This window comes from Sus scrofa, chromosome 16 (genome assembly GCF_054392235.1).
Source record: "Sus scrofa isolate SSC_HxYL_T2T_F1_AM1 chromosome 16, Sscrofa_HxYL_maternal_Yorkshire_Landrace_v2.0, whole genome shotgun sequence".
NCBI classification, from domain to species: domain Eukaryota; kingdom Metazoa; phylum Chordata; class Mammalia; order Artiodactyla; family Suidae; genus Sus; species Sus scrofa.
In genome coordinates this window covers 16,225,594-16,252,245 of record NC_139398.1, presented here as the reverse complement: position 1 = coordinate 16,252,245, position 26,652 = coordinate 16,225,594, and the positions used below count along the sequence as shown (strand labels likewise).

Here is a 26,652-nt window from a genome sequence, read left to right as displayed (position 1 = left end):
CACTTTGGGTGAGCAGTCCTATGCTGCTAAGCACACTGAGTTTCAGCGAGGTACAGTCACATGTCCAAGGGAACACAGCTAGAACAGGGGGGGAAATGCAGGTCTTAAACTGATGGTCAAACAGGGGGAAAAAAGCAGGTCTTAAACCGCCCATCGTAGCTCGGCGGTTAACGAACCCGACTAGGATCCATGACAATGGGGGTTCAATCCCTTGCCAGGCTCAGTGTGTTAAGGATCCAGTATTGCCATGAATTGTGGTGTAGGTCAGAGACTCTGCTCGGATCTTGTGTTGCTCTGGCTGTGGCACCGATTCAACCCCTATCCTGGGACCCTCCATATGCCACAGGTATAGCCCTAAAAAGCGAAACAAAAACAAAAACAAAAAACACTGATGGTTCAAGGGCTTCCCAGATTACTCTGCAGTATTTAGGGGCCCAAGAGCTAAGAGCTCTAAGAGCTTCCTGACCTTGGGTAATTCATTTTTCCCTATGAGTCTCAGTCTCTCCATCTTTCACAAGAGCTAAGACTCCCTACCTTGCTGGGTTTTCAGAACGATTAAATGAAACGTGACAAACTCAGGAGAAAATGCCCAGTACAGACACCTGTACCCTCAGGAGAGTACTTGAAAATAGTCAACGCTTCTGACAATGCTGCTGATCTGTACAGGGATGAATAGGAAAATAATTTTAGCTTTCTACTTAGCAGTTCCTTTAAAATATATTTTCCAAGAAGAAAAAAAAATGAAAAGAATATGTGAAAAGAGGATTTGAGTCTCATTCCAGATATATTTTAAGGTTTTATCCCCTTTCAAAATCTACAGCCAATATCAACAAACACTTAGTTTGTCTAATCTTTTTATGGTTTGCAGAGAAGGTGGATTGAGTGTTTTTCAAAGTTGGGACTTCCTGTTTTTCCCTGATCGGTGTTTTTCTCTTTGACTTCTTCAATTTTTGCATCAGCCAAGAAAACATGTGATGCAGTCATATGGGATTGGTCTTATATTTGCTTGTGTTTGAGAGGACTAGAAATTAGGTGATATAATGGTTTATATCCTACTTTATCTATTTAGCGTACTTTCATCTTCACGTGGAACTAAGCAATTATAGAGAAAGAGCTTTCATTCTATAGAAATGGTCTTATAGCAAGGTCAAGGGGAAAGTCCTAATGTATTTTAACCTGTGAGGAAACATCATGTTCTATAGTGAGCAGTTGAAAGGCATCATAAAGCTTCCCTTAAGACAGATTAAAATATACTGCAGAGTTATTTTATGCAATGAGGAAATCTTTTACTACTCAAAGTCCAAAATTATTGTTGGTTTTATCCTTCAAGTGTGATTTAAAAAAAAAAAAATCTGCACTTTGCTACTTAGCTTTGGGAAATTCCTTTTTACTCTCAGTAAAATAAGAAAAAATATTGTTTACTTTGGTTTATTCCTAAGTGTTAAGGGGAAGTTATCAAGCCAAAATCCTGAACCCTTTAAAGACTTTCTAGCAAAAGAGCTTAGCATTTTCACCACCAGCTCTCTCGAAGGACAACATGAGTTTAGAGTAATTGAAGTGAGCCTACATGTATAGAGTGGGGATATTAAGCTTGGTTTCAAAAACATGCACTTAAGCCATAGGGAAGCTCAAGACTTGGTAAAGCAATTCTAACACTGAGGGTAGAGTGATTCTTAAGTTCTTACATAAATGCAGTTACATGTTATGCCAAATGAGTGTAAATGTAGTTGTACCCAAAAAGTATACCTTTTTTTTTTTTTAAATTTTATGGCTGCATCCACAGCATATGGAAGTTCCCAGGCCAGGAGCTGAATGCGAACCACAGCTGCAGCAATGCCAGATCTTTTAATCCCCTGTGCTGCGCTGGGGATGCAACCCACACCTCTGAAGTGACCTGAGCCACCACGGTCAGATTCTAAACCCACTGCACCACGGCAGGAACTCCCCGAGAATACACCTTTTCAATTAATTTCTTTTTGCACAGCTACGGAGGGCTTATTCCCTATACTTTGTCCTCAAGTTCCCTTCTCCACATTTTGATCAGTTGGAATTTTCATCCCATCTGTACCCCTTGCAGAGCTGCACTGCTGGGTTTGTATCTTGGCACCGGTTGCAGTGATCATCTTTCCATGTGCATCTCTCTCCCCTTTCAGTGTTGTCTCCTCCCCTCCCCCACTGCTTTTTCCATCTTCAGCTCCTTGAGTCTGTCCTCCTCCTTGTCATACAAAACTTCCCTCATCCTCAGGACAAGCTGTCACTGAGTAACGAGTCATACAAGCCCCTAACTCTAAGGTTCGTGGGAGATGTAAAGAAATACTCAAGTACGCTTAGTGAGTACCACAGACTTGCCTGGCTCCGTGCATTGGTTGATCAGTGTGCATGACCTGGTGGCCATAAAAGGTCATGTTTTGCCATCGCATCATGTTCATTGGTCAATAAAGAGCACAGTGCCAGGCAGATATTCCACACTCACTAAGGATATGCGAACAAATGAAATCATGGCATGAATTAAGAGATGATGACATTAATTCACACATTAATTGTGTGGCCGAGACTGGTTGGAGAGGGGTTCCTAGGGAAAGAAAGACTTGACCTTGATTTCAGAGGATGGGCAGACACTGGCATTTCAGCTGGGATTAAGAGCTAGTACAGCAAGGAAATTCAGAGTTTTCCTCTGAAATTGCCAAGGGCAACATTGATCATCCTGTTAAGTTTATAGGACTCCAAGAAGCCTTCTTTCCCCCTGCAGACTGAGTTAAATGCCTTTATACTGTAGTCAGACTGTGTGATAATCATCGTGTTACCTATTCGTAAATACATCATGACTTAGGTGTTAAAGTCCCAAAAGGTGGAAGTAGGTCACAGAGGGCTTAAACAAGTGGCAGCAGGAGGGGTAGTTAAACAAGAGAAAATTTCTCTTTTTCTTAATGCCCAGAGGTCTGGAGTTTGGAGACTTGAAGCTTCATGAATTCAGCCCTGTGTTTAAAACGTTGGAAATCCAGGGGTTTTCAAGTGAAATGAGCAAGGGGATTCCTTCTAAGAGATATAATTCCAGGGTCGGGGGTCACAAAAAGCATGCCAGTGACTCTTCAACCTGTGCTTTGTAGGGTGGTTATCTGGCTTTGCCCCCTAAGAATTAAACATTTCATCTACTTTGTTTCCATTCATGAAATTGTTTTTACTTCATTTTAAACTATCAAAGTAACATATGTTCTTTGTCATAAGTAAAACCCTACCAATACCTGTGTAAAATTAATAATTTTCTGGAGTTCCCATCATGGCTCAGTGGTAACAAACCCGACTAGGATCCCCGAGGATTCGGGTTCAATCCCTGGCCTCACTAAGTGGGTTAGGGATCTGGCATTGCATTGAGCTGCGGTGTAGGTCTCAGATGAGACTCAGATCCTGCGTTGCTGTGGCTGTGGAGTAGGCTGGCAACTGCAGCTTTGATTCAACCCCTAGCCTGCGAACTTTCATACGCCATGGGGTGTGGCCCTAAAAAAGTAAAAAAAAAAAAAAAAAAAATTCCTTCTCCTAAAAGAACCGATATGAAGAATTTATTGATTTGTCACTTACACATTATAGTTATGCATTTTTTCGGAGTTCCCGTTGTGGCTCAGTAGTTAATGAATCTGACTAGGAACCATGAGGTTGCAGGTTCGATCCCTGGCCTTGTTCAGTGGGTTAAGGATCCGGCGTTGCCGTGAGCTGTGATGTAGGTTGCAGACACGACTCGGATCCTGTGTTGCTCCAGCTCAGATTAGACCCCTAGCCTGGGAACCTACATATGCCATGAGTGCAGCCCTAGAAAAGACAAAAAAATATATATATCGTTACGCATTTTTGAGGTCTTTTTTTAGTTTTCTTGTTTATTTACTTATTTTTAATAGAGTGCAAATATACTATTCAGCTTACAGTGCAACCTTCTTCTACTTAAACACTGTATCACAGATTTCTTTCTAGTTCCATACGTTTAGTTGTTTAGTCGCACTAGTTGCACCTGGTGCTCTGTGATTGCTGGCCAGAACTCCCCCACGTGCATGTACTGTATACACACCAAATAATAACCATCATTACTTCACATGTTCCATGCTGGCAGACAGACAGATTGTTGTCAGCTGCCTGCCCTTGCAAAGGATGCTTTAATGAACACCTTTGTATGCGAGGCATCTTGTCCTAGTGCCTTCTTGTGTTTGGATAGATTCTAAAGGAGGATTACTGGATCAAGGAGTTGGTATACTTTAAGTTTTAATACCTTTTGACCTATTCCTTTGCCACAAAAAGAAAGCAGCTCACACTCCAGCCAATACTCTATGAAATTTCCTTTTGTGCCACATCTTCACCAGCACTGGACTTTATCAGTCGTAGTGTTTTTAATCCGATGGCAGTCTTCTTCTTTCCATGTTTACTTCCCTGATGGCTTACTCTCAGGAACATCTTTTCACATGTGTACGATCCATTGGTATTTCTGCTGTGAGCCCTTTGCTCTTGGGGACTTTCACACCTGGTCAGTGAAGCTCCCCTTCCTAGACTTGTTTATCACATTTTTTTGGTTAACTGCTCCTACAGAGTTAAAAAGCATTTCAGTCAGGTCCAAATGAATACCCGAATTTCTGGAATTCTTATTGAAACCCATTACCGATGAATTCAGAAAACTCTCCAATATGGTCATAATGTTGTCTTCTCATCAAGGAACACAGCTCATCTTCTGTTTACCTAGGTCTCACTTTATGAACTTCAAGAAAGATTCCATGGTCTTCTTCATTTAGAAATTGTATTCCCTGTTGAATTCATCCCCAAGAATTGTATAGTTATCCCTCTTTTATGATGGGAAAGAGGCAGTTTACTTGTCTAACATTGGTCCAAGACGTTTATTAGTCTAATGAGACACAGACTGTGCCACCAGAAACAAAGAAAAATTGGCTTTTCTTTTTTCCCTCAACACATTATCTTAAATAACAAACATATAAAGAGTTTTAGTAGAGAATGTGATTCTTTTATCCAGCTATGTGAATGTTTTCCTAAATATTTTAAAATAATGTCAGTGTCAACCGGTAAGATTTAGGGCTTCTATTGCGTATCAGTCCTTTTTTCTTTGGGGTCTCAAGTCCGTGTAGAAATGTCACAGGACTCACAAAAGCTTGAATAACCCCAGGTGGGTTAGTTGTGAGTGACTGGATCCTGGAGGCACTGAAGGAGGGTGCTGCATGTGACCAGTAGACTTTCTGAAGCCAGGTGGTGCCTGGGCTGCTGTCGTACTGTCAGCAGGGGCAACTAGTCTTCTTGGAATCATTAGTGCCTCAAATGGGGCTCTGCTACATTTTAAATTATTTTTATTTTTTTAATTTTTTTCTAAATTTTATTGTTGGTTTACGATGTTGTATTAGCTTTAGGTTTACAGAAAAGTGAATCAGTTATATGTGTACATATACCTATTTTTTTCCCATGTAGATTATTATAGGACATTGGGTAGACTTCCCTGGGGTATACAGTGAGCACCTGTTAGTTATCTACCCTACGTATATATACCTATATATATAGTAGTTAACAGATGCTCTTCCTAGGTACTCACTGGAGTTGGTCCAGGGAGCTTTCCCAGCTTCTCATCCTGTAGGACTTCCTTACCCACACAGCAGGGTAGGGGCTGCCCAGCCTAGGCTCTGCCACCTACAGCAGCATCACTTGGCGCCAGGAGCCTGCTCTTGACTCCTTCTGAAGGGGAAGACCTCAAGGGGGTTTTAACTCAACCTGACACACCTTTCTTATAAAGGCTCTCCAATTTCCCAAATTAGATTGCCATCAGGTAAAAGTAACGATTTCCTTTAATAAAATTTCTCGTACCTAACCATCTAGATGGATAAAGACGTTTCTGTATAAGGACACACACACACCTTCCCCTGCCTCGTTGATCATGGGGAGGTATTTATCCTGCCCCCCTCCCCCCACCCACCATCTTCAGTCTAGTGTTGAGAGGACAAAATACCCCCAGGTTAATGGTCTCCCTGACATCTGGGTTGGTCTACACCATCAGTTAGCCAAGAACCTTGGGCAAGTCATGGAATCTCTTTGAGCCTTGGTTCCTTTTCCACAAAATGGGAATTTTCTGATGCCTATCCTGTGGTTGTAGCATTGTCAGATAAAATCAATGAGATAATGTGCGAGGGCACATTCAAGACTGCGCTACCGCATAGGAAAGAGGCTGGTATTCTTCAGGGGATCCATAAACGTTTCTTGAATGAATTATTGCACTCCATCAACAAACATGCTTCTGTGGCTGCAGGCTCCTTCAGGGCTCGGAGCCAAATGGAGAGGTCCACAGATGTCCCCCTTCACTGGGTCCCATCGTCCCCTCTCCACTGTAGGAGGAAGGGCTGGAGCAAGACAGCTCTGCAGTCTACTCTGATTTTCAAAGATCTAAAATCCGAATTATAGCGAATCTGGATGTACAGAATGAAGTTCAGCATGTGCATTTACTAGCTTGTTACGTTATGTATATATATATGAAATAGAAAGTGACAGAAATGTATTCATTCTCTCTTGAGTCTAGAAATTTTCAGAGCACTCTGATTTTATCCACATTATTCTATGGCTTATTACTTTGTCACATCACTTTTCTTGATGAAAAAAAAAATTAGGCCTAAAGCGTGATTATAATGATAAGGACAAAGTACATTTAAAATGTATCATTCTTAAACCCTCGCTACAGCTGTAGACACCATGTGATTCCCAGTTTGCTATGCTAAGTAATACCCTTTGTCCCTTCTCGTGTTGTGTTCAGTGAGATGATTTTACTTCACCTAGAATCCCATAAATTGGGTCAGTAATTTAGACCAGTAATAGCAGTGGGGGCGTGGCGGGGGGGGGTCATGACAAACCTGCTTGCACACAGCAAACATTGAAGACAGCTTTGTCACATTAAATATGTCTATTTGAAGGTTCCATTGTGGTTAAGAACCCAATTAGTATCCATGAGGACACAGGTTCAATCTCCGGCTGCACTCAGTGGATTAAGGGTCCGGCATTGCCGCAAGCTGTGGTGTAGGTTGCCAATGAGGCTTGGCTCCCACATTGCTGTGGCTGTGGTGTGGGCCAGCAGCTGCAGCACCAATTCACCCCTAGCCCGGGAACCTCTCTGTGCCGCAGGTTCAGCCCTAATAAAGGAAAAGAAAATTTTGTACAAGTCAAAGGTACTGAGATGATACTCTATTTCCATGGATAAGAGAAGCTCACGAACATTCTCCTCCACATCTTCTGATGGCCCTGTAGAGAGCCTCCTGGCATTTCTACCACCCTGCTGATGGGGAACTGGTGCACGAGCCATGTGTGCTGAGTTCTCAGGTGTTGATACCCTTCGCCCAGGCTGTGTGGTGCTGATGCTGGAGCATCAGTGACCTGATTTCCTTTATCCTCATTTTCTTGGCCTGGCTCAGATGCATGATGACTTCAGCCTCGCTCCGTTCATCCTCCACATTTACACTTGTAGTGCTTGCTATACATCATCACTTTAAAAAATAATCTTTGCTTTAGGGCCTTTGGAATTTTCCATAAAAAAAATAGTCTTTATCCAGAAGTTCTCTTTGTTCTGCTCAGCTAATCCTCTCTGTTTAAAGTAGGCATTTGGTCCCAACTTCAGTGTCTAATTCAAAGTGGAAGGAGGGCTTGGTTCAGGATAAGAGAGTGATGGTTAGGCTCTTCAGCCCAGAGGTCAAGGCATTCTGGATTCTTCTTCCAGCTCTGTGTCACCCTGGAGAAGTGACTTAGCCTCTCAGTATGGCAGTTTTCTTACCTGTAAGCTGGGAAATAATAGAGTTGTTGGGAGAAATTAAGACCTTAGGACAGTATCTGTCACAGAGCAAGCACTAAGGAAATGTTAGCCACCAAGGTATTTTGTCATTATTATTGTGGTCGTTGAATTTCTTAAGCTCCAGATGCAAATAGGCATTCACTTTTTCTTCTCTTAGAATAAATGCATTTAGACGTGTCAATAGAAGTTCATAGATGACATTTCAGAATGTTGCAGTTGAGCCAGAAAAAAGAATGGAGCTTCTGAGGCTCGCTGATTTACCCCCAAATGTAGGGTGCTAGAGTAATCTAGAAAAAAACTTTCCTGGAATTTCCCTTGTAGCTTAGCAGAAACAAATCTGACTAGTATCCATGAAGATGCAGGTTCGATCCCTGGCTTCACTCAGTGGGTTAAGGATCTGGCGTTGCCATGAGCTGTGGTGTGGGTCACAGATGCAGCTCAGATCTGACATTGCTGTGGCTCTGGAGTAGGCCAGTGGCTACAGCTCTCATTGGACCCCTAGCCTGGGAATCTCCATATACCATGGGTGCGGCCCTAAAAAGATAGACAGACAGACAGACCAAAAGAAAGAAAGAAAAAAAAATTAGTAGTAATCATGGAGGGAGGATGTACGTAAACAGGGTGCATGAGAATGTAGGCAGAGAGAAAGCCTAGAAAGTTAGTAACGACTCCCCAGATCCCAGACTCAGTCTGTGTCAAATGATTGTTTATAGAGTTGTCGTGTTGGTTGTTCTGTTTTGTTTTCATGGAAAAGCATTTTAAACTTGGTTCTAGAGTGGAATGGACATAGTCTTGAGATAGGAACCAAGAAGTAGCATTATTTAAGAGCCCGTGACTTTATACGTATTAAAAAAGGAGTAGGAAACCTGGAACTTTTCATAATAGTAAAGCCGTGAGACCAAGATGAGGAAGAAGTAAAGATTCTTGAATGGCATGAGAAGCTCTGGTTTTTTAAGTACACTAGACTTTTCATAGTAACATTTCCTCCTTGTCAAGTCTCCCATCATCTTGAATTGAAGTTAAATTAGGTAAATAATGCCCTAAAAAGACAAAAAAAAAAAAAAAACAACAACAAAACAAAAAATGTTGAGTGCAGGTATGGCCCTAAAAAGACGAAAACAAATAAATAAATTTAGGTAAATAAGCTTTGTGTTTAGATGAAAGCTCTAGAGGATTTGAGGAGTGTCCTGTGACACTAAAATATATCTTTGAATGAACTAATGTGTTTCCAGATTAAGAGATAAAAGTAAACTGCTTTTTGTTTCCCCTGAAGTATTGAAGAAACAATAGGAGAAAACTGAGTTAGCCTAATTTTGTACCTGTTCGGTGGTTTGTCTCTGTTCTTTATAGAAACTTCTCTCCAGGTGTGAGATGTGGCAGAGAAAACCAGGGTTGTATTTTGGACTTGCCCTGTGTTGTCTCGGAGTTTTCAGGAAGCACTAAATACGGACAGCACTGCAGGGCAGTGACTCTGATGGCCAAAGAGACCAGGCTTCATTTTACTGCCGCTCCCTTTAAACCACAACCTCATGTGTGGGTGTCAAGTTCTTGGCCAGAGCTCCAGCTAGACAGAGCGAGGGTGTCTCCTTGAGAGTAGTATAGATCCTTGAGAAAATAAAACATGGCTGGAAAACTACTGGGAAGGCAAATGATCTAATTTAACCCAAACCACTTTTTAAAATACAGACAAGCAGAACAATAACAGTGGAAAATTACAGGAACTCAGACTCTCGGAGAGGCTCGAAATCCAAAGATACTGATTATCTCTGTCTTTGGAAGAAACTGTTCCCACAGGTAGTATTGTCTCCATCTGTACTTCTGACTTTTCCACGAATGCGGATCTTCTGAGGATGCTTGGTTTGAGAAAGATGTTCCAGCTGTGTTACTTTTGCGACAATAATAGTGAGGTTACTTCCTGTTATAGAAGATGTACAGGATCTTTGAAACTGTAAAGGAGTAGTCTTTTATCAAAGAGATGAAATGACAACCTAGCAAGACAGAGTTAGTACCCAGCCCTGTGTCCTATTAGTTTTTCTAATCCAGGATGAGGCAAGGAAAGAAAGTCTTCATCTTACTAAAAGTAAAATAATGGGACTTCCAGCATTTCATATAATAATATGTGCTTTTTTTTATTATTAATTTTAGGGCTGCACCCACAGCGTATGGAGGTTCCCAGGCTAGGGGTTGAACTGGAGCTGCGGCTGCCAGCCTACACTGCAGCCAAGCAACACCAGCCTGCAACCTACACCACAGCTCAAGGCAACTCTGGATCCTTAACCCACTGAGCAGGGCCAGGGGTTGAACCCGTATCCTCATGGGTACTGGTAGGGTTCCTTACCACTGAGCCAAAACGAGAACTCCAATCTGCTGTTGTAGAGAACAAAACCATTTTCCAACTCAATGTCTTTTTGTGGAAGAATTTGAAATGCCGTTTCTACACAGGTGAACCTATCTACAGAACAGAAATGGTCTCACAGACATGAGAGCAGACATGTGGTTGCCAAGGGGGAGGAGGGGAATGGGATGGGCAGGCAGTTTGGGATTAGTAGATGCAAACTATTACATGTAGAATGGATAAGCAATGAGGTCTTGCTGGACAGTACAGGGAGCTACATCCAATCTCTTGTGATAGAACATGATGGAAGATAATATGAGAAAAAGTGTGGGAATTCCCATCGTGGCGCAGCAGAAACAAATCCGACTAGGAACCATGAGGTTGTGGGTTTGATCCCTGGCCTTGCTCAGTGGATTAAGGATCCGGCGTTGCCGTGAGCTCTGGTGTAGGTCACGGATGTGGCTTGGATCTGGCGTTGCTGTGGCTCTGGCGTAGGCTGGCATCTGTAGCTCTGATTGGACCTCTCTCCTGGGAAACTTCATGTGCCACAGGTGCAGCCCTAAAAAGAAAAGAAAAAGTGTGTATGCATATGTATGTTTAGGTCACTTTACTGTACAGCAGAAATTGACAGAACATTGTAAATCAACTATAATAAAAAAATTTTTTAAAAAATAAAAATAAAAAAGAAAGAAAAGCCATTTCTATATGAACAACACAGTCAATTTTTTTTGCCATGTGGCCATGAATGTCAGTTACAAGATCAGAGTCCACCTGCCCCGGCACTTCCTGAACTGGGTGACCATCTCTCTCGAAGCCTCGTTGCCCTTCCAAACACCCGTCACTCTGAATTTGGAGATTACCACTCCGGTTACCTGTCAGGGCACACACTGCCCTCAGCAGGGTTCTTTCAGCTTCTCCAAGAAGGTTCTTTGAAGCTAAACTTCGTATTTTCTTCTCATGGCAGCTGACTTCTGTTACAGGATTTGATTTCACAGGGGAACGGCATGTTCTGTATTCCAGTTGACGTCCAAGGGACATTAAAAAAAAAGGAGTTGGAAAAGAATCTTTGTTTAAGCTTTACACTTAAGAGGCTAATCATGTGGCTCAATGTTACGTCATATTTACGTCCCTGTGTCTACAGTTAAGGAGTCACCTTTATCCAGTACCTACTGGGGTCCCCACCTGACAGAGCACAAATAGCAGTGGAAATCCTTGTCTACTTTGTGAGAAAATATCAGAACTGCAGGAAGATATAGGATGCTACTCTCACCCTTTGCATATTTGAAATGTGAAACTTCTACCAAAAATAAGTTTATTACTCAGAAAACCAAACCTGGAGTTGGTTTTACAATCAGCTGGTGGTTACCGCTAACACATTTGTGTGTTCGCATAAGGAGTTTCAACTATGTGTCAGGCATGATGCTGAGTAGATGTAAGAAAGCTGGTGACAAATAAGCCCCATCCATCCTTGCCTCAAGGGGTCTGGTGAGATGGGCAAGCAAGTAACCAGGCAACCACAGCAGAGCCCGATGGGTGCCGTGACGCGACCTGGGGTTTGGGGTCTACAGAGCACAGAGGCGACCAAGGCTTAGGGGATGGCTTCTCAGAGATGTGACTCCTGAACTGACTGTGAGTTCACCAGGAGAGCAGGGGTGGGGGCAGGCATGAAGGTGATTCTCTGTAGAGGAAAGAGCTTGAACAAAGGCTTTTTTTAGCTGAAAGGGAGTGTGGCAAATCCAGAAAACTGCACCTACTTTAGTCCTCATAAACACACACATGAGGGGAAGTGTAGAGGGTTGAAACCAGACAGACAAGCAAGCAGGATCATGAATGGCCTTTGTGAGAGCTCACTCGTTGCACAGATACTTAGTGGATGCCTCTCCCTGTGTGCCAGACACTGTTAACAGACACAGAGCAACGGTGATGCAGTCCATAGTCTATGAACAGGATGCAGCCCTGAAGCACCTCAGATGCCCTTTGAGGAATTCAGATTTTTTTTGTGATCCGACCATAGCATGGACAGAAGGAGAGCTTGGGACAAGACCCAAGGCATGGTGGTGGGGCTGGAGAGTACTGGACAGAGTGACCAGGGCAGGAGTGTGGATGGGACCAAGAAATCTGTGGGTGTGAGGGCTCAAAGGCATCCAGGGTGGGAAACCTGGATGCATTCATTGGGATGAAACCCATGAGGAAGGCCGGGTCTGTGGGAACCCAAGCAGCCTAGTAGGTGGCGAACTCAGTTTTGGAAATGAAGGTTGTGAGGTGCCAGTGGGGCGTTCAGATGGAGATGTGTGGGTCGGAAGCTCAAGGGAAGCCCAAGAAAGCTGGAGAGATGTATGGAAGACTCCTGAGCAGACAGACAGTCACTGAAGTGGTGGGAGAGGGCGGGACGGCCGAGCCAGAGTGGAGAGTGACAGGAGGCGAGGGTCCCAGATAGAACCCTGGGGTCACCGAGACAGAGAGAGAGAAGCCATCAAAGAGAAGGAGCTGGAGCAGAAGAGATAGGAGGAGAGCCTAGAAACTTTGGTGTCACTGAATCCAAGGAGAAAAAAAGCATTTCAGAGAGGGAGTGGCCAACAGGGTCAGATCAGCTGAGGGGTCAGAAAGTGCTCCTGTGGTTCAGCAAGAAGCGCATATGGGGCCGGGGAGGAGGAGACAGAAGCCAGGACCCAGTGGCTGCCTTCCATAAAGCAGTCTGTGCTGACTGCCAGTCGCGTGACCAGATCAGGCTGGAGCTGTCCTTTTGGGGATACAGACGAGGCCCTTTTACTTCTGGAGGTGATGCTCTAATAGGCTGAGGCGTAAACGGGAAGAACAAAAGTTGAAATGAGGACTTACTCGTGCTGCCTGGACGCCAGACCTGTGCTCAGAGTCAAGGCATCCCCCCGGGCCCATTCCCAAGGGCTACAACACTCTGTCCAGCTAGCAAGGCACACTCGCTGTTAGCCCATTCCCAAGGGCTACAACACTCTGTCCAGCTAGCAAGGCACACTCGCTGTTAGCACTGGCATGAAATGATTGGCAGGATAGGGGTGAGGTGGTGACTCTTGGTTTGAAGACACTCCATCTGCAATAGAGAGATGTTTCCAGTCTCTAGAGGCCAAGTTTAAAATGTCAGGATCTCTTTTGGGGTTTAACAACCTAAGGCAGTTCATACCAGGGGGATCACATATGGGATTTGTTAGGCATTTCCCAGGAGGTGTTTTTGGTTTTGTTTTGTTTTTCACTTTTTAATATCCTGTAGTTTTGCTGACTTTCAGGGAAGGGGGGTAGAAATCAGGCCACAGAACACCATGAACCTGGCAGACCCGGGGAGATACTAGGGCAGAGAGGACCCAAGGAGAGCCTTCTGGAGCCAGATTTTTTTTAATTTATTTTTTATTAGGGTATAGTGACCCAGTCATACATATATGTACATTCTTTTTCTCATGTTGTCTTCCATTACAGTCTATCTCAAGAGGCTGGATGTAGTTCCCTGTGCTATGCAGTAGGACCTCATTGCTTATCCATTCTACATGTAATAGCTTGCACCTCCCAACCCCTAAATCTCCATCCATCCAACTTCTGCCCCCTTCCCCTCTGGCAATCGCAAGTCTGTTCTCTATGGCCGTGAGTCTGTTTCTGTTTTGTAGATAGGTTCATTTGTGCCATATTTTAGATTCCACATATAAGTGATACCATATAGTATTTGTTTTTCTCTTTTGACTTACTTTACTTAGGGTGAGAATCTCTAGTTGCATCCATGTTGCTGAAAATGGCATTATTTTGTTCTTTTTTATAGCTGAATAGTATTCCACTGACAGCTTGGATTTCTCGCTTTTGCTCATGCCTACCACGCAGTCCATCATCTGACCCATTTACTTTACCACCAAAAAGCCCTCAAGTCAGTCTGCTTCTCTCCATTTCCACTAACCCCCACCCCCAGTCGAAGCCATCACCTTCTCTCTCCTGGATGACCACTGGCTTCCTGCTCCACCTGTCCCTCTCCAGACCACGTCCATCCCTGCAGCTAGCAGGAGCCTCTGTCCCACCTCTGCTCAGATCCGTTGATGGCTTCGCACCTCTCTTAGGATGAAGCACCGTGTTCTTCCTGTTCTCCACCGTGATGCAAAGATCCCAGGTTGCCTATTCTTCCAAGTTCACCCTATACCCTTTTCTGCTCTCACTTGCTGCCTTTCTGTTCCTTAAAAACACCAAGCCCTTGGAGTTCCCGCTGTGGTACAGTGGGTTAAGTCTCCAACTGCAGCGGCTTGGGTCACTGCATAAGCAAGGATTCAATTCCCAACCCAACACAGTGGGTTAAGGATCTGGTGTTTCTGCAGCTGTGGCATGGGTCGCAGCTGTAGCTCAGATTCAGTCCTTGCCCAGGAACTTCCATATGGTGCAGGAGCAGCCATAAAGATAGAACAAAAAGCACCAAGCCCTCCTGAGGCCCCTGCCTTCCTCCAGCTCTTCCTCCAGCTGTCCATTCTTGTTCTTCAACTCTCAGTTCAAATGTTACCTCTTTGAAGGCGTTTCCTTGTTTAGTTCATGTGAATGAGCTTCTCCAAGGAGTCCCCAGCTCATTAATTTCATGGCTGCAGTACTCATTAGGAGAAATGATTATACCAATTGTGTACAGTTCTCTTTCATTCTTTCAAATAGTCATGGTTTGCCTACCTTCTGATCCCCTCTCATGTTTATCTCTGAGGATGTGGTGTGAACCAGACGAAGTTCATTGTACAAGCAGGGTCAGCAAACTGAGACAGATAAAGCAAATAACAGGGGACTGGAGGACATAAGAACTAATGGCTGATAGGAGAACATCACAAATAAATGGGCAATGGGCATTTTATTCAAACTGCTTTTGAAGAAGCTAACTATTATAGAAAACGTACCTGCTGTATAGCATTGGGAACTGTATCTAGTCACTTGTGATGGAGCATGATGGAAGATAATGTGAGAAAAAGAATGTATACATATATATGTGTGACTGAGTCACTTTGCTGTACAGTAAAAAGTTGACAGAACACTGTTAACCAACTATAATGGAAAAAATAAAAATCACTTAAAAACTTTATTTGAAGCTTTATCTCATAGCATAAGTGCCAGGAGGAGTAAAAAGTAAAATGTGCAGGAGTTCCCATCGTGGCGCAGTGGTTAACGAATCTGACTAGGAACCATGAGGTTACGGGTTTGATCCCTGCCCTTGCTCAGTGGGTTAACGATCCGGCATTGCCGTGAGCTGTGGTGTATGTCGCAGACGCGGCTCGGATCCTGCATTGCTGTGGCTCTGGCATAAGCTGGCAGCTACAGCTCCGATTCGACCCCTAGCCTGGGAACCTCCATATGCCGCAGCAGCGGCCCAAGAAATGGCAAAAAGACAAAAAAAAAAAAAAGTTAAATGTGCAAATGAAACTATAAACTAGACAAAATTACCTTATCTAGAGATGGAAAAGAATGACAAAGTCCAAAAGCATGGAAAGAAACTCTATGAAATGATAGGCCAATTACATGATAACAATATTTTTGGTATCAAAAGAAAATCATAAAATTAGGAGTGAACAAATTGGAGATAATATGACAGGTGGGAATAATAAAAAGGCTGATAATATTAGTAGAGCGTATCTCCTCAGTTCTGAAGCTCTTTTTTCTTTGCATTTTAATGCTTCCCGGAATGTTTTCCCATCACTATGTGCATTTAATATGGTCAATAAAAATGCTAAATCAATAGTAGATCTCATAAGTAATAACATGTGCATCTTACAATCAAAGTGTTATTTTTTAAGTGCCTGCAAATTAGTATCAACATTGAAATTCCTGGTAGAAAAGACCTAATTCATTCATTCATCCAGCAAGTATTTGAGTGTTTATGATGGAGCAAGGTGGTAGGTGTAGAGTGGTAAACAATTTAGATAAAAATCCTTGCTTTCAACCGCCTTCTCTAAGCCAGTCATGCCTCGTACCCTGGACACCACTTCTCTACAATCTGAGATCCATCATTTCAGTGAGAATAAGTACCTTGGCCAAGGCCATTCAGTAGTTAAGTGATAGAAGCAGGTCTAATCAAATCTGCCTGGCTCTAAACACTATGCTCTTTCCTCAAATTACCGTAATCATTGAGCTCAGTGGAGTTTTCACACCCAGTTCTTGCTGACAACACTGTTATTCCCTGTGCCCTTCCTTCTCTTCTGCCTCAGCACTGGGTTTAGGACTCCGTCAAAGAACAGCTGGTGGAAACAGAAAGATGGTGGTGGAGGCTCCAGCCAGGGCTGGTATCTTTTTAGCGAAGAATAAAGTTTTGCCTACAAGTCATATGAAAAGACTAATCCTACCTTATTTAGGCACCCTCCTATGTGCTTTTAAAACATGTGCTAATATATAATATATAATTACATCATTTAAATCTGAACACACATTGTAGCAATAAAAAGTAAACAATTTGCAGGCATCATTTGGGGAAGGATGAAAAGGAAAAAGAACAAACCAGACACTGTTCTCTATGTTTCAGAGAAGCATAATTAGAAGCTGTCTTGGAATTCCTGTTGTGGCTCAGCAGGAACAAATCCCACTAGTATCCATGAGGATGCGGGTTCGAGCCCCGGCCTTGCTCAGTGGGTTAAGAATCCAGTGTTTCTGTGAGCTGTGGTGTAGGTCACAGACACTGCAAGATCCTGCATTGCTGTGGCTGTGGCGTGGGCTGACAGCTGTAACTCCCATTCAACCCCTAGCCTGGAAACTTTCATATGCTGCGGGTGCGGCCCTAAAAAGCAAAAGCAAAAAAAAAAAAAAAAGGAAGCTGTCTTTTGTGGGGTTCTCTGGAAGCAGAGCCTGCCCTGGGGATTTCTTGTGCAAGTGATTTATTGAATGTGCATTCTCAGGAGAAGGGGAGAAGGAAGGAGTGAGTGTGGGGACAAGTTAAACAAGGATGTGGTGTCCACTGGAGACAAGCTTTCCCGCATCCCATGGATATCTCTGGAAGGTGACTTGTGCAGTGAGGCAGGGGACGTGATCTTTCATACCCCATGTCATCCAGTCATTGGCTGGGTGCTGCCCACTGGCCAGGTGTGGCTTAACTAACCCAAGGTGGCTGGGGGCCATGTGCCTGAGAATGAGGCAGCTGTGAGCCATGAGTGGCCAACTCCCAGCCCCTAGGGATGGGTACACTGACCAGTAAAGGGGATGTGGGGGGACACCGAGGACATCCACTGTACAAGTCCAAAAGGAAATCAGTTTGTAAGATTAATTTGTAAGTGATAGATTTTGACACATAGCGGGAGTCCTCTACCTCCATACCACTTTGGAACACAGGATTAATTATCAAAGAGCTTGTTGGCTTTTATGTCACTTTAGAGTGTTAACGGTATTATTAGATCAGCTGTGGTCGAAGAAAATTTGTTCCTAAGGAAGGTGTCATGGCAGGTATGCTCTGCAAAGGCTAAGAATGTTCTTACGGAAATTTTTAAGTTATTATTGGAAAAAGGTAAAGTGAGTAAGAGATATAATTGGAAACAATGATCAAAAAACTACCTTATATAATATAATAGCAGCTTTGTCGGAAAATGGTACTGAAGTGCTTCAGCCTCATACATTTTTATTCTATATTTTTCTAAAATTATTTTACACATTGGCATTTCCATGGAAGTACTCTTTTTGCTAATAGCACTTTCCGGAGAATGATAAGCATCATGGACGTTTACCAAAACCCTTAGATTGTACCACACCAAGAATGAACCCTAATGTAAAGTGTGGACTTTGAGTGATACTGATGAGTCAATGTAGGCTCACTGATTTAGTAAATGTAGCACTCTTGTTTGGGTGTGTTGTGGGTGCTTCTGGGGAGACGGGATGTGGTAACTCTGTACTTTCTGCTACATTTTGCTGTGAATCTAAAAGTAACCCCCCCAAAAGTCTATTTTTTTAAGTGTGTATACAATGAAATATTACTCAGTCATAAAAAAGAATGAAATCATGCCATTTGCAGCAACATGGACAGACCTAGAGATGATCATACTAAGTGAAGTAAATCAGAAAAAGATAATTATGGTATATCCACTTCTACGTGGCATCTAAAAAAAAAAGATACAGGAAGTTTTTGGCACAGCGGAAATGAATCTGACTAGTAACCATGAGGTTGTGGGTTCAATCCCTGGCCCTGCTCAGTGGGTGAAGGATCCAGCGTTGCTGTGAGATGTGGTATCCAGATGAGGCTCGGTCCTCTGTTGCTGTGGCTTTGGCTGTGGCTGGCAGCTGTAGCTCTGATTCAACCCCTAGGAACCTCCATATGCTGTGGATGTGGCCCTAAAAACCAAAAAAAAAAAAAAAAGATATAAATGAACTTATTTACAAAAGAGAAACAGACTCACAGACATAGAAAACAAGCTTAACGGTTGCCAAAGGAAAAGCAGAGAAGAACAAATTAGAGGAGTTTGGGATTAACATATACATGCTACTGTATATAAAATAAACAACAAGGTCCTACTGTGATGTCACTGTACTGTGTGTAAGTGATTTCTGAATCACTTTGCACCTGAAACTAACACAACATTATAAATCATCTATACCTCAATTAAAAATAAAAAGCAAAAAGTATATGACTATACAGAAATCTGACTCTCCTGGCCTGTCAGTTGCCTTTTCCTAAAGACAGAGGCAATGTTTTGGCAACCTTTTATTTATTTTTACTTTTTTATTTTTTGTCTTTTTAGAGCCGCATCTGAGGCCTATGGAGGTTCCCAGGCTAGGGATCTATTCGGAGCCGTAGCCGCTGGCCTGCGCCACAGCCACAGCAATGTGGGATCAGAGCCAAGTCTGCGACCTACACACAGCTCACGGCAACACCGGGTCCTTAACCCACTGAGCAAGGCCAGGGATCAAACCCACCACCTCATGGTTCCTAGTCAAATTCGTTTCCACTGCACCGCCAGGGGAACTCCTGGCAACCTTTAAAAATAAAGTTCTCACCTGGACGTCTGTTTCCACCATCTCTAGTCTAGTTTTATTCCTCTAGTAGGCGGGAAATTTAGTTTGGAAATGCCCTCCTGACAAGATCACCGGTACTTCAGAGAGTCCCTCATGTAGGATGGTTAAAACAGAATAGTTGGAGTTCCCGTTGTGGTTCAGTGGGTTAAAAACCTGACATAGTGTCCCTGAGGATGTGGGTTCAATCCCTGGCCTCGCTCAGTGGGTTAAGGATCCAGCGTTGCTGTGAGCTGTGGTGTAGGTAGCAGATGCAGCTGGGATCTGGCATTGCTGTGGCTGTGGTGTGGGCTCTGAAGGATACATACATAACACATCCACAAGATTTCACACACACACACACACCTTCCTTAAAGGAAAAAAAGAAACCATTACCCACTGCATATAGTGTTTGACCCATTTCCAGAATGCCTGTTGCTATTATGTAGATTCAACCTACAAAAAAAATTTAACATGTTAAGCTTTTAACCAACTTCTTAGAATTATCTCCTTTCCTGATATTCACATAAAACGCTGGTTGTTTGTTGTTGTTGGTTTTTTTTTCTATTACTTTCATCCCAGCAGACAGGTAGCTCCCCCACCAGCAGATATTTCAAACTGAAGTTAATAGGGATGAAAATGAAAACTAATAACCTTTATCAAATTATAGTGCGATTTACCTTATAAGCTGCTTAGCGTTTCTATAGAAACACAATCTGCTGAGTTTTATTGCAGAAGTGTGACTCCCTGAAGACGAGATGACTTTTCTAATGCATTTGTGGGTTTCTTCCCGCCACAGGCCTTGAACCGGGGCATCGCTGCTGTCAAGGAAGATGCAGTGGAGATGCTGGCCAGCTACGGGCTGGCGTACTCCCTCATGAAGTTCTTCACGGGGCCCATGAGTGACTTCAAGAATGTGGGCCTGGTGTTTGTGAACAGCAAGCGGGACAGGACCAAAGCTGTCCTGTGCATGGTGGTGGCCGGCGCCGTTGCCGCTGTCTTCCACACCCTAATAGGTAAGGCTGTGGGCCCTCCCCTGAGGATCTAGCTTCTGTAATTCCTTTTTTCCCCTTGATGTATTTACATGCCTTTTTTTGTCATCAGTGAATTCGCCCATAATTATTAAATATGTCTCCTGAAAATTTCAAGGGATAGAAGGATTGGAGTTTATGCTCCTAGATCAAGGAAAAAAAAAAAGTCTTTTCTCTGGGAAGCTGAAGTTTTATATCTCTGATTCCCAAACCCCATGTCAGAAAGGGATCAGTTCCATGAAGAGGTGAGGGGATCTAAGACTGGCATTCAGTAAGGTCAAAAAAATGTCAGGTGCTTTGGTGAGAGACAGGCCTTACTGTATAGACTCACTTAACCTTTTTTTTTTTTTTTTTTTTTGTCTTTTTAGGACCGCACCTATGGCATATGGAAGTCAAATCGGCCACGGCCATGTCTGCCACCTACGCCATAGCTCACAGCAACACCAGATCCTTAACCCACTGAGCGAGGCCAGGGATTGAACCCGCATCCTCATGGATACTAGTTGGGTTCATTACCCCTGAGCCACAACAGGAACTCCTCACTTAATCTTAAGAATAAAAACAGAATGGTTGTTAGGATGAAGGCTTATCAGCAGTTAAGGGCAGATTGTTTTACATATTAAAATGAACTCATTTTAGGGCTTCATGCTTCTATTTTAGACTAGACTAAATACTCTTGGTGTAATATTCTTTCCATTAAACACCAAGAAAATTGTATCACGAAGTAACTGGCCTACAGTGTCACCAGGAGAAGGCTCCATCCTTTAGAGCTGGATTTCTACTTCTGCTGCCTTCTTGGTGGTGATGAAAACCCCAAGGGCTTGATTTCAGAACCCTTTGGCTTTAAAACAGCTCAGTTTACTTGGCATAAAAATTGAATGGCACACCTACTGAACCAGTTACATAAAGCCTGTGAACGACATTTCACAAAGCCATTGTGTGCTTTCAAATTGTCATTGGTTGTATAAGAACCATGAGTGTCCACGGTGAATGAGAGCCAAGAGATTAACCTAAAGCGTTCACAGTGTACTCAGGTGTCAACTGATATTTACTCATGTAATTGCGGATCCAAAAGTAAACGGACTGAGGCCTTTGTGGTTTTCCTTTTGATGTAGCATAGAATTTCATGCTAAGAATGGTGTGAACCAGTGGTTGCTCCTCATGGGCCAAATATCCAGTCAAAGTGTGGATGTGGGCTCAGAGCTTTATTTGGGCCCAGAGCTTCAGAGCATGGGATGGAAAAGAGATGCCTTTCTTTCTCTCAACTCACTCAACACTAACTTGTCGACTGAGTTTTGAAGAAAACTTCTGCAGCCAGATTTGATCTGGACCATTTTCAAAGGTGGTATGTGTGTTTGAGCAAATTCCACACGTGAAATGAGTAGGTCTAAATACATCTTTGCCTTATTTAGTTTTTGCTACTTACTTTCAAGTAAACCCAACATTCCCTGTTTTAGTCATACTTGAATGAGACTTTGGGACTAACAGCTAATTACTCATGGTCAGTAATTAAGGAAAAGTTGAGCATAGTGTTATTGACACTGTTGGGAGGAACATTTGGTCATTAAAAAAAAAAAAAGTCATTTTCCAAGTTAAATCCAAGTTTTTTCATTTTGAATTGGAATCATAAGATCTTAAATTTGGAGTTCCCTTTGTAGCTCAGGTCAAGGACCCGCTGTCTCTTTGAGGATGTGGGTCCAATCCCTGGCCTCACTCGGTGGGTTAAGGATACAGCATTGCCACAAGCTGTGCCACAGGCTGCAGGTACAGCTCTGATTCAACCCCTGGCCTGGGAACTTCCATATGCCACAGGTGTGGTGGTAAAAAGAAAAAAAAAATTTTTTTTAATTAAATCTTAAATTTGAACCACAACAGTTCTATACCCCAGATATATTTAACAATTGCTTTTATCACTGTGGATATTTTTATAATTATAGCTTTTTTCCCCTTCTACCAAAGAAATGCATTCTACAGTTACTAAGAAAGCATGTATTCATCCCTTTCAAAGACTTAAAACTCAAATTTTAATGATTTTCCCTCCTTGAGTCTGTTGGCCTCATTTCAATTTTCTGCCTAACTTTTTGATTCTTCTCTTGCCTCTTCTGTCTGCTGCCTCAGGCATCTCTGCTCACCTTCCTTCCTCCTCCTCCTTTTTCCGCTAATCTTGTTAAGCTTTTCTTTACTCAGATCTGGCCCATTCTTTGTTTCTCCTGACCTTGACCACAAGCTCCAGATGAGATGTTGCTCTGTTGGCATCCCCCACATCTTCCAACGTTATTTTCCCACCACCAATAAACATCCCCCCATTCAGTTTCTACTTTATGATATGTCACCTACACTGCATACTAAAGCCCATTTTCACGTCTTAATGCTGAAAACAGCTTACTTACATTTCGACTTCAATGGTCAGCTCTCAGATAACTAACTATGCTTGTGACAGGGGAACAGTGCAAATAAACCAAAAAAGTAAATATTCCAAATATATGAACTGAGAAGCCATTGTCTGTTCTGAGGCAGTCTTCCTAATTATATTTGCTTGGTCTAATAGTGAAATGAGTATATATTCCCTACAAAAACAGCTCCTGAGTAGGGCTTAGAGTAAGTACCAGAAGCCATATGTTACAAATTCAGCATGCTTAACTCAAGAGTGAAATAGGAACCAGGCTAATCTAGGCTTGAAACCTAATTTCTCTATATTATTTTGTTTGGGCAAAACTAGTCTAATTGCCTTAAACTTTCCTCATTAGGTGCTATTTCCCTCTCTCCTTTGTGAATTTTTTTCTTTTATCAAGACCTTCTAACTTCTCCATGATATTTATATTAGGACATGTGAGAGCATGAAGGAGGAGGAGATTCTTTCTCTTAGGGGTTGGTTCTGAAAAGCTCATGGGGCAGGTCAGCTCTTTACCAGCTCTGAAAGCATGAGCTGTATTGCAGCACAACTCTTTCTAATTTCTCCCTTATCTTCAATGCAAAATGAGATTGAGAATCTGACCACATGCTCTACATTAACATTTTGCTATAGCCCCATAAGATTCCAAATGGTGACCCTTCTTGGCTATTACGTTTCTATTAATTCCATCAAACCTCAGGCTTGTGGTTTTAACACCATCACTGTGTTCTGTGGGTGTTTTTGTTTTGTTTTATTTTGTTTTCATTTAATGGCCAATCCTTGGTTTGCTTTTTCTTTCTTTCCTAATTGACCTGCTTACTCATTTTATTCTTTACAATATTAGTTGCTTTTCCCGGCAAGATGCCTTCTGTACATTTAATGAATATGTTCTTCTTTTTTTAAGAAATGGTCCAACATTAATAAAATTCATCCGTTTTCCCTTATGATGTTATTAATATGAATGTTACCTCTAAGGAGACACACCACTAGTATTAGTAGAGCTGGTGTTCTTGCTTCGAATTTCAGGGGCTTTGACTAAAGAGTAAGAATTGCCCCTGTTTAACTTGCTTTTAAAACAATCCAAGCCCCATCTATCAAAAAAAAAAAAAAAAAAAAAAAAGAACTTGTTGAAGAAATAGTATATACATGCCATTCAGGTCCTATTGATCAAAAGTTGCGTACAGAGGTGAGATCTGTATAAAAGATTTGGTGGCCAGATAATGCCCTTTTCCTCAAGGGGATGTAGTTGATAGGAAAGCAGGCACATTCAACGCCAAAAGCAAAAGCTATTTTCAGCCTGCGGACACTATTGAGAGATGGTGGAAGTAAACCAGAATCAAAGTGGGGGGAGCTGAAAACCACTCTCAGACTTGAAGACGCACAGGGACAGTAAGAAAGTAAGACACGGAGCTGTTGGGGAGGAAAAGCTGTGGGGTGCACACAGCAAACACATATCTACAAATCAGGGGAGAATAAAGCAAATGAGTTCAGTGTTGAATGTCACAGGTATGGGGGTGGATGCCCGATGCTAGGGTCGGGGCACGTAACCAGGTAAAGGGCGTTTGGAGCCCGAGACCATAGTAGAGCCCATTAAACAACACAGACAGCAAAAAGGGGAAGGTGGGGAGAACAGGGAAGGACAAAGTAGGAGGAGAACCAGCAGGAAAGACATTATGCTTTGAGTTCTACGTCTCTACCTGGGTCCCCTGGATAGCCTTTGCCACCAGTGGGCATTTTTTTGTGACGTCTCAAGGACAGCTATATTGAATAAAGCAGATTTATACTAGTCTTCATATGTTTAACACAGCTTTAACAACAAGAAAGATCTGTATGCTCTGCTTATTTACTGCTTTATAACCGCATGGTCTCTAAATAATTTTTTTATATTTAGAAAAGCTGAACGTATTCTGTCATTCTGCATAATCTCCTTATGCACTAGCGCCCTGGCTAGGTACTAAGATTTTTTTTTTTTCAAATGTTGTGTATTCCATGGTGCCTCCAGTCATTGATGAAATCCCGATTCCCAGCATGATCTTGTCTAGCTCTGATTCATTTTCCAATCTGGATGTATGTCAGCATTTCAAACTTTTCAGTATCTACTGATAATCTACCAGTTGCTGAAAGATATTCTTCACTTTATTTATTTATTTATTTATTTATTTATTTATTTTTTATATTCTTCACTTTAGAAGGATTTTAAATGTGAATGTCTCCAGCTTTGGAAAACTCAGTGTCACGTTAGTTCTTTATCTTCACTAACCTGGTGTCACATCTGGGCAGCCTTTGACAGGTCACAGTAAGATGTTAGAGGCAGACTCAGGTCAGGGTGGACCAAAACCTCCTTTGTAGTGTCATCACTTACTGTGTTTGCCCCAATAAAGGACAGGACTTTCACTAGGTCCGTTTTAATGCATTTGCTGTAAACAATGTTCTTTGTGTTTCATATTCATTTTCCTCTCTCTCTCTCTTTTTTTTTTTTTTTTTTTTTCTTTTTGGACCTAATTGATAAGCCAAGCATTCTCCCATCCTTGAGAGGTTGGCACATGGTTGTTGTGGATTTTCCCAGACATGGCTGGAGCGGATCCCACTGACCACACAGGTGCTTCCTCAGGAAAGTGTGGTGGAGATTGTGAGCAGAAGATGGCTCAAGAAAATGTACCCCAACCCCAAAACCTTATGCACTTTAGCCAACTGAGTAACCACTTGGAATTGTGTAGAACTGACAGACTTGAAATCTAGAAGATCCGCTGGCCAAAAAGTTGAGGTCCATTCTATGTGTACGTGTGGCCAGGCTCAGGATACCCTAATTGCAGAAGACTTGGAGTGTGGCTAGCTTTGTGTTCTTGGCCTTTGTTGGCCATCTGCCATTAAGTGTCCCTTTTTAAGCTAAATTGTACCCACTGCTCTTATCAGGGACTCATCTCTGAGACTACATTTTTTTCTTTTTCTTTTTCTTTTTGGGGCAACACATGCAGCATGTGTTAGTTCCTGAGCTAGGAGTTTGAGGCCTACACCACAGACTTAGCAACACCGGATCTGAGCCACATCTGTGACCCACACCACAGCTTGCAGCAATTCTGATCCTTAACCCACTGAGTGAGGCCAGGGATTGAACCCGCATCCTCACAGAGACAGCATCAGGTCCTTCACCCACTGAGCACAATGGGAGCTGAGACCCCATTTTTTTTTTTTATGATTTTTATTTTTTTCTGTTATAGCTGGTTTACAGTGTTCTGTCGATTTTCTGCTCTACAGCATGGTGGCCCAGTTACACATACATGTATAGATTCTTTTTTCTCACATTCCTCATGCTCCATCATAAGTGACCAGACATAGTTTCCAGTGCTACACAGCAGGATCTCATTGCTCATCCATTCCAAAGGCAATAGTCTGCATCTGTTAACCCCAAGCACCCCATCCATCCCACTCCTTCCCCCTTGGCAAGCACAAGTCTATTCTCCAAGTCCATGATTTTCTTTTCTGTGGAAAGGTTCATTTTGTAAACCTCAGGGCATGGGGTTTGCCACACGAGACCTTAATTTAGGCCAGGGGTCAGGTCAGCTATTATCCTATCTCTCTCCCTCTTTATCTGTAAAAGAGAAGAAAATTTGTGGGCCTTATATTTGGTTTCATTGGGGTCAGTGTTAATTTCACATGCACGGAAGTTAGTATTGCCTGAACTCCTAATTCCCATTGATGTAGAGACCACTGCTGGGAATTTTTTTATTTCTTTACACATTTATTCTCTGCAGTGATCGGTAAGGCCTCTTTCATGTTCCGAAGGGGCCTGGGCAGTCCGTGGAATTCAGAGGAACACAACTCGCAGGTTCCTGTGCTCCCACAGTGAGCAATTGAAGTAGTTTCTAGAGTGGTTCTGTTTGTTGGTCTCCCTACGTCGGCCAAGTTTTCTCTTATTCATGGACCATAAACCAGTCCTGTAAGGGGTAAATTGGTACAATATTATATAATTTAATCCAACAAAGGTGCTAGGAATGGACAGGCAGTTTCTGTATGGTCTCACAATGTATTGGCAACAAACCACCCCAATACTTAGTGACTCGTAACACAAGTGCCTCTGCTTGATCACCAGGCTGTGGGTTGGTGGGGTGGTTCTTTTGGACCTGGCTGTGCTTAGCCCTCTGTGGTCAGCTGA

At 42.7% G+C, this 26,652-nt stretch overlaps 1 protein-coding gene across 2 annotated transcripts in view; it reads left to right on the top strand.

The window, feature by feature from the left end:
- ANKH (ANKH inorganic pyrophosphate transport regulator) overlaps positions 1-26,652 on the top strand; it is a 165,525-nt gene that overhangs the window by 75,174 nt on the left and 63,699 nt on the right. For both annotated transcript variants that reach the window (XR_014830779.1, XM_003359727.6), the window contains exon 2: positions 19,876-20,092. Coding sequence is in view for 1 of the 2 variants with exons in the window: in XM_003359727.6 (XP_003359775.2) it covers positions 19,876-20,092 (217 nt within the window). In the remaining variant the exon portion in view is untranslated. The remainder of the gene's footprint in view (positions 1-19,875; positions 20,093-26,652) is intronic.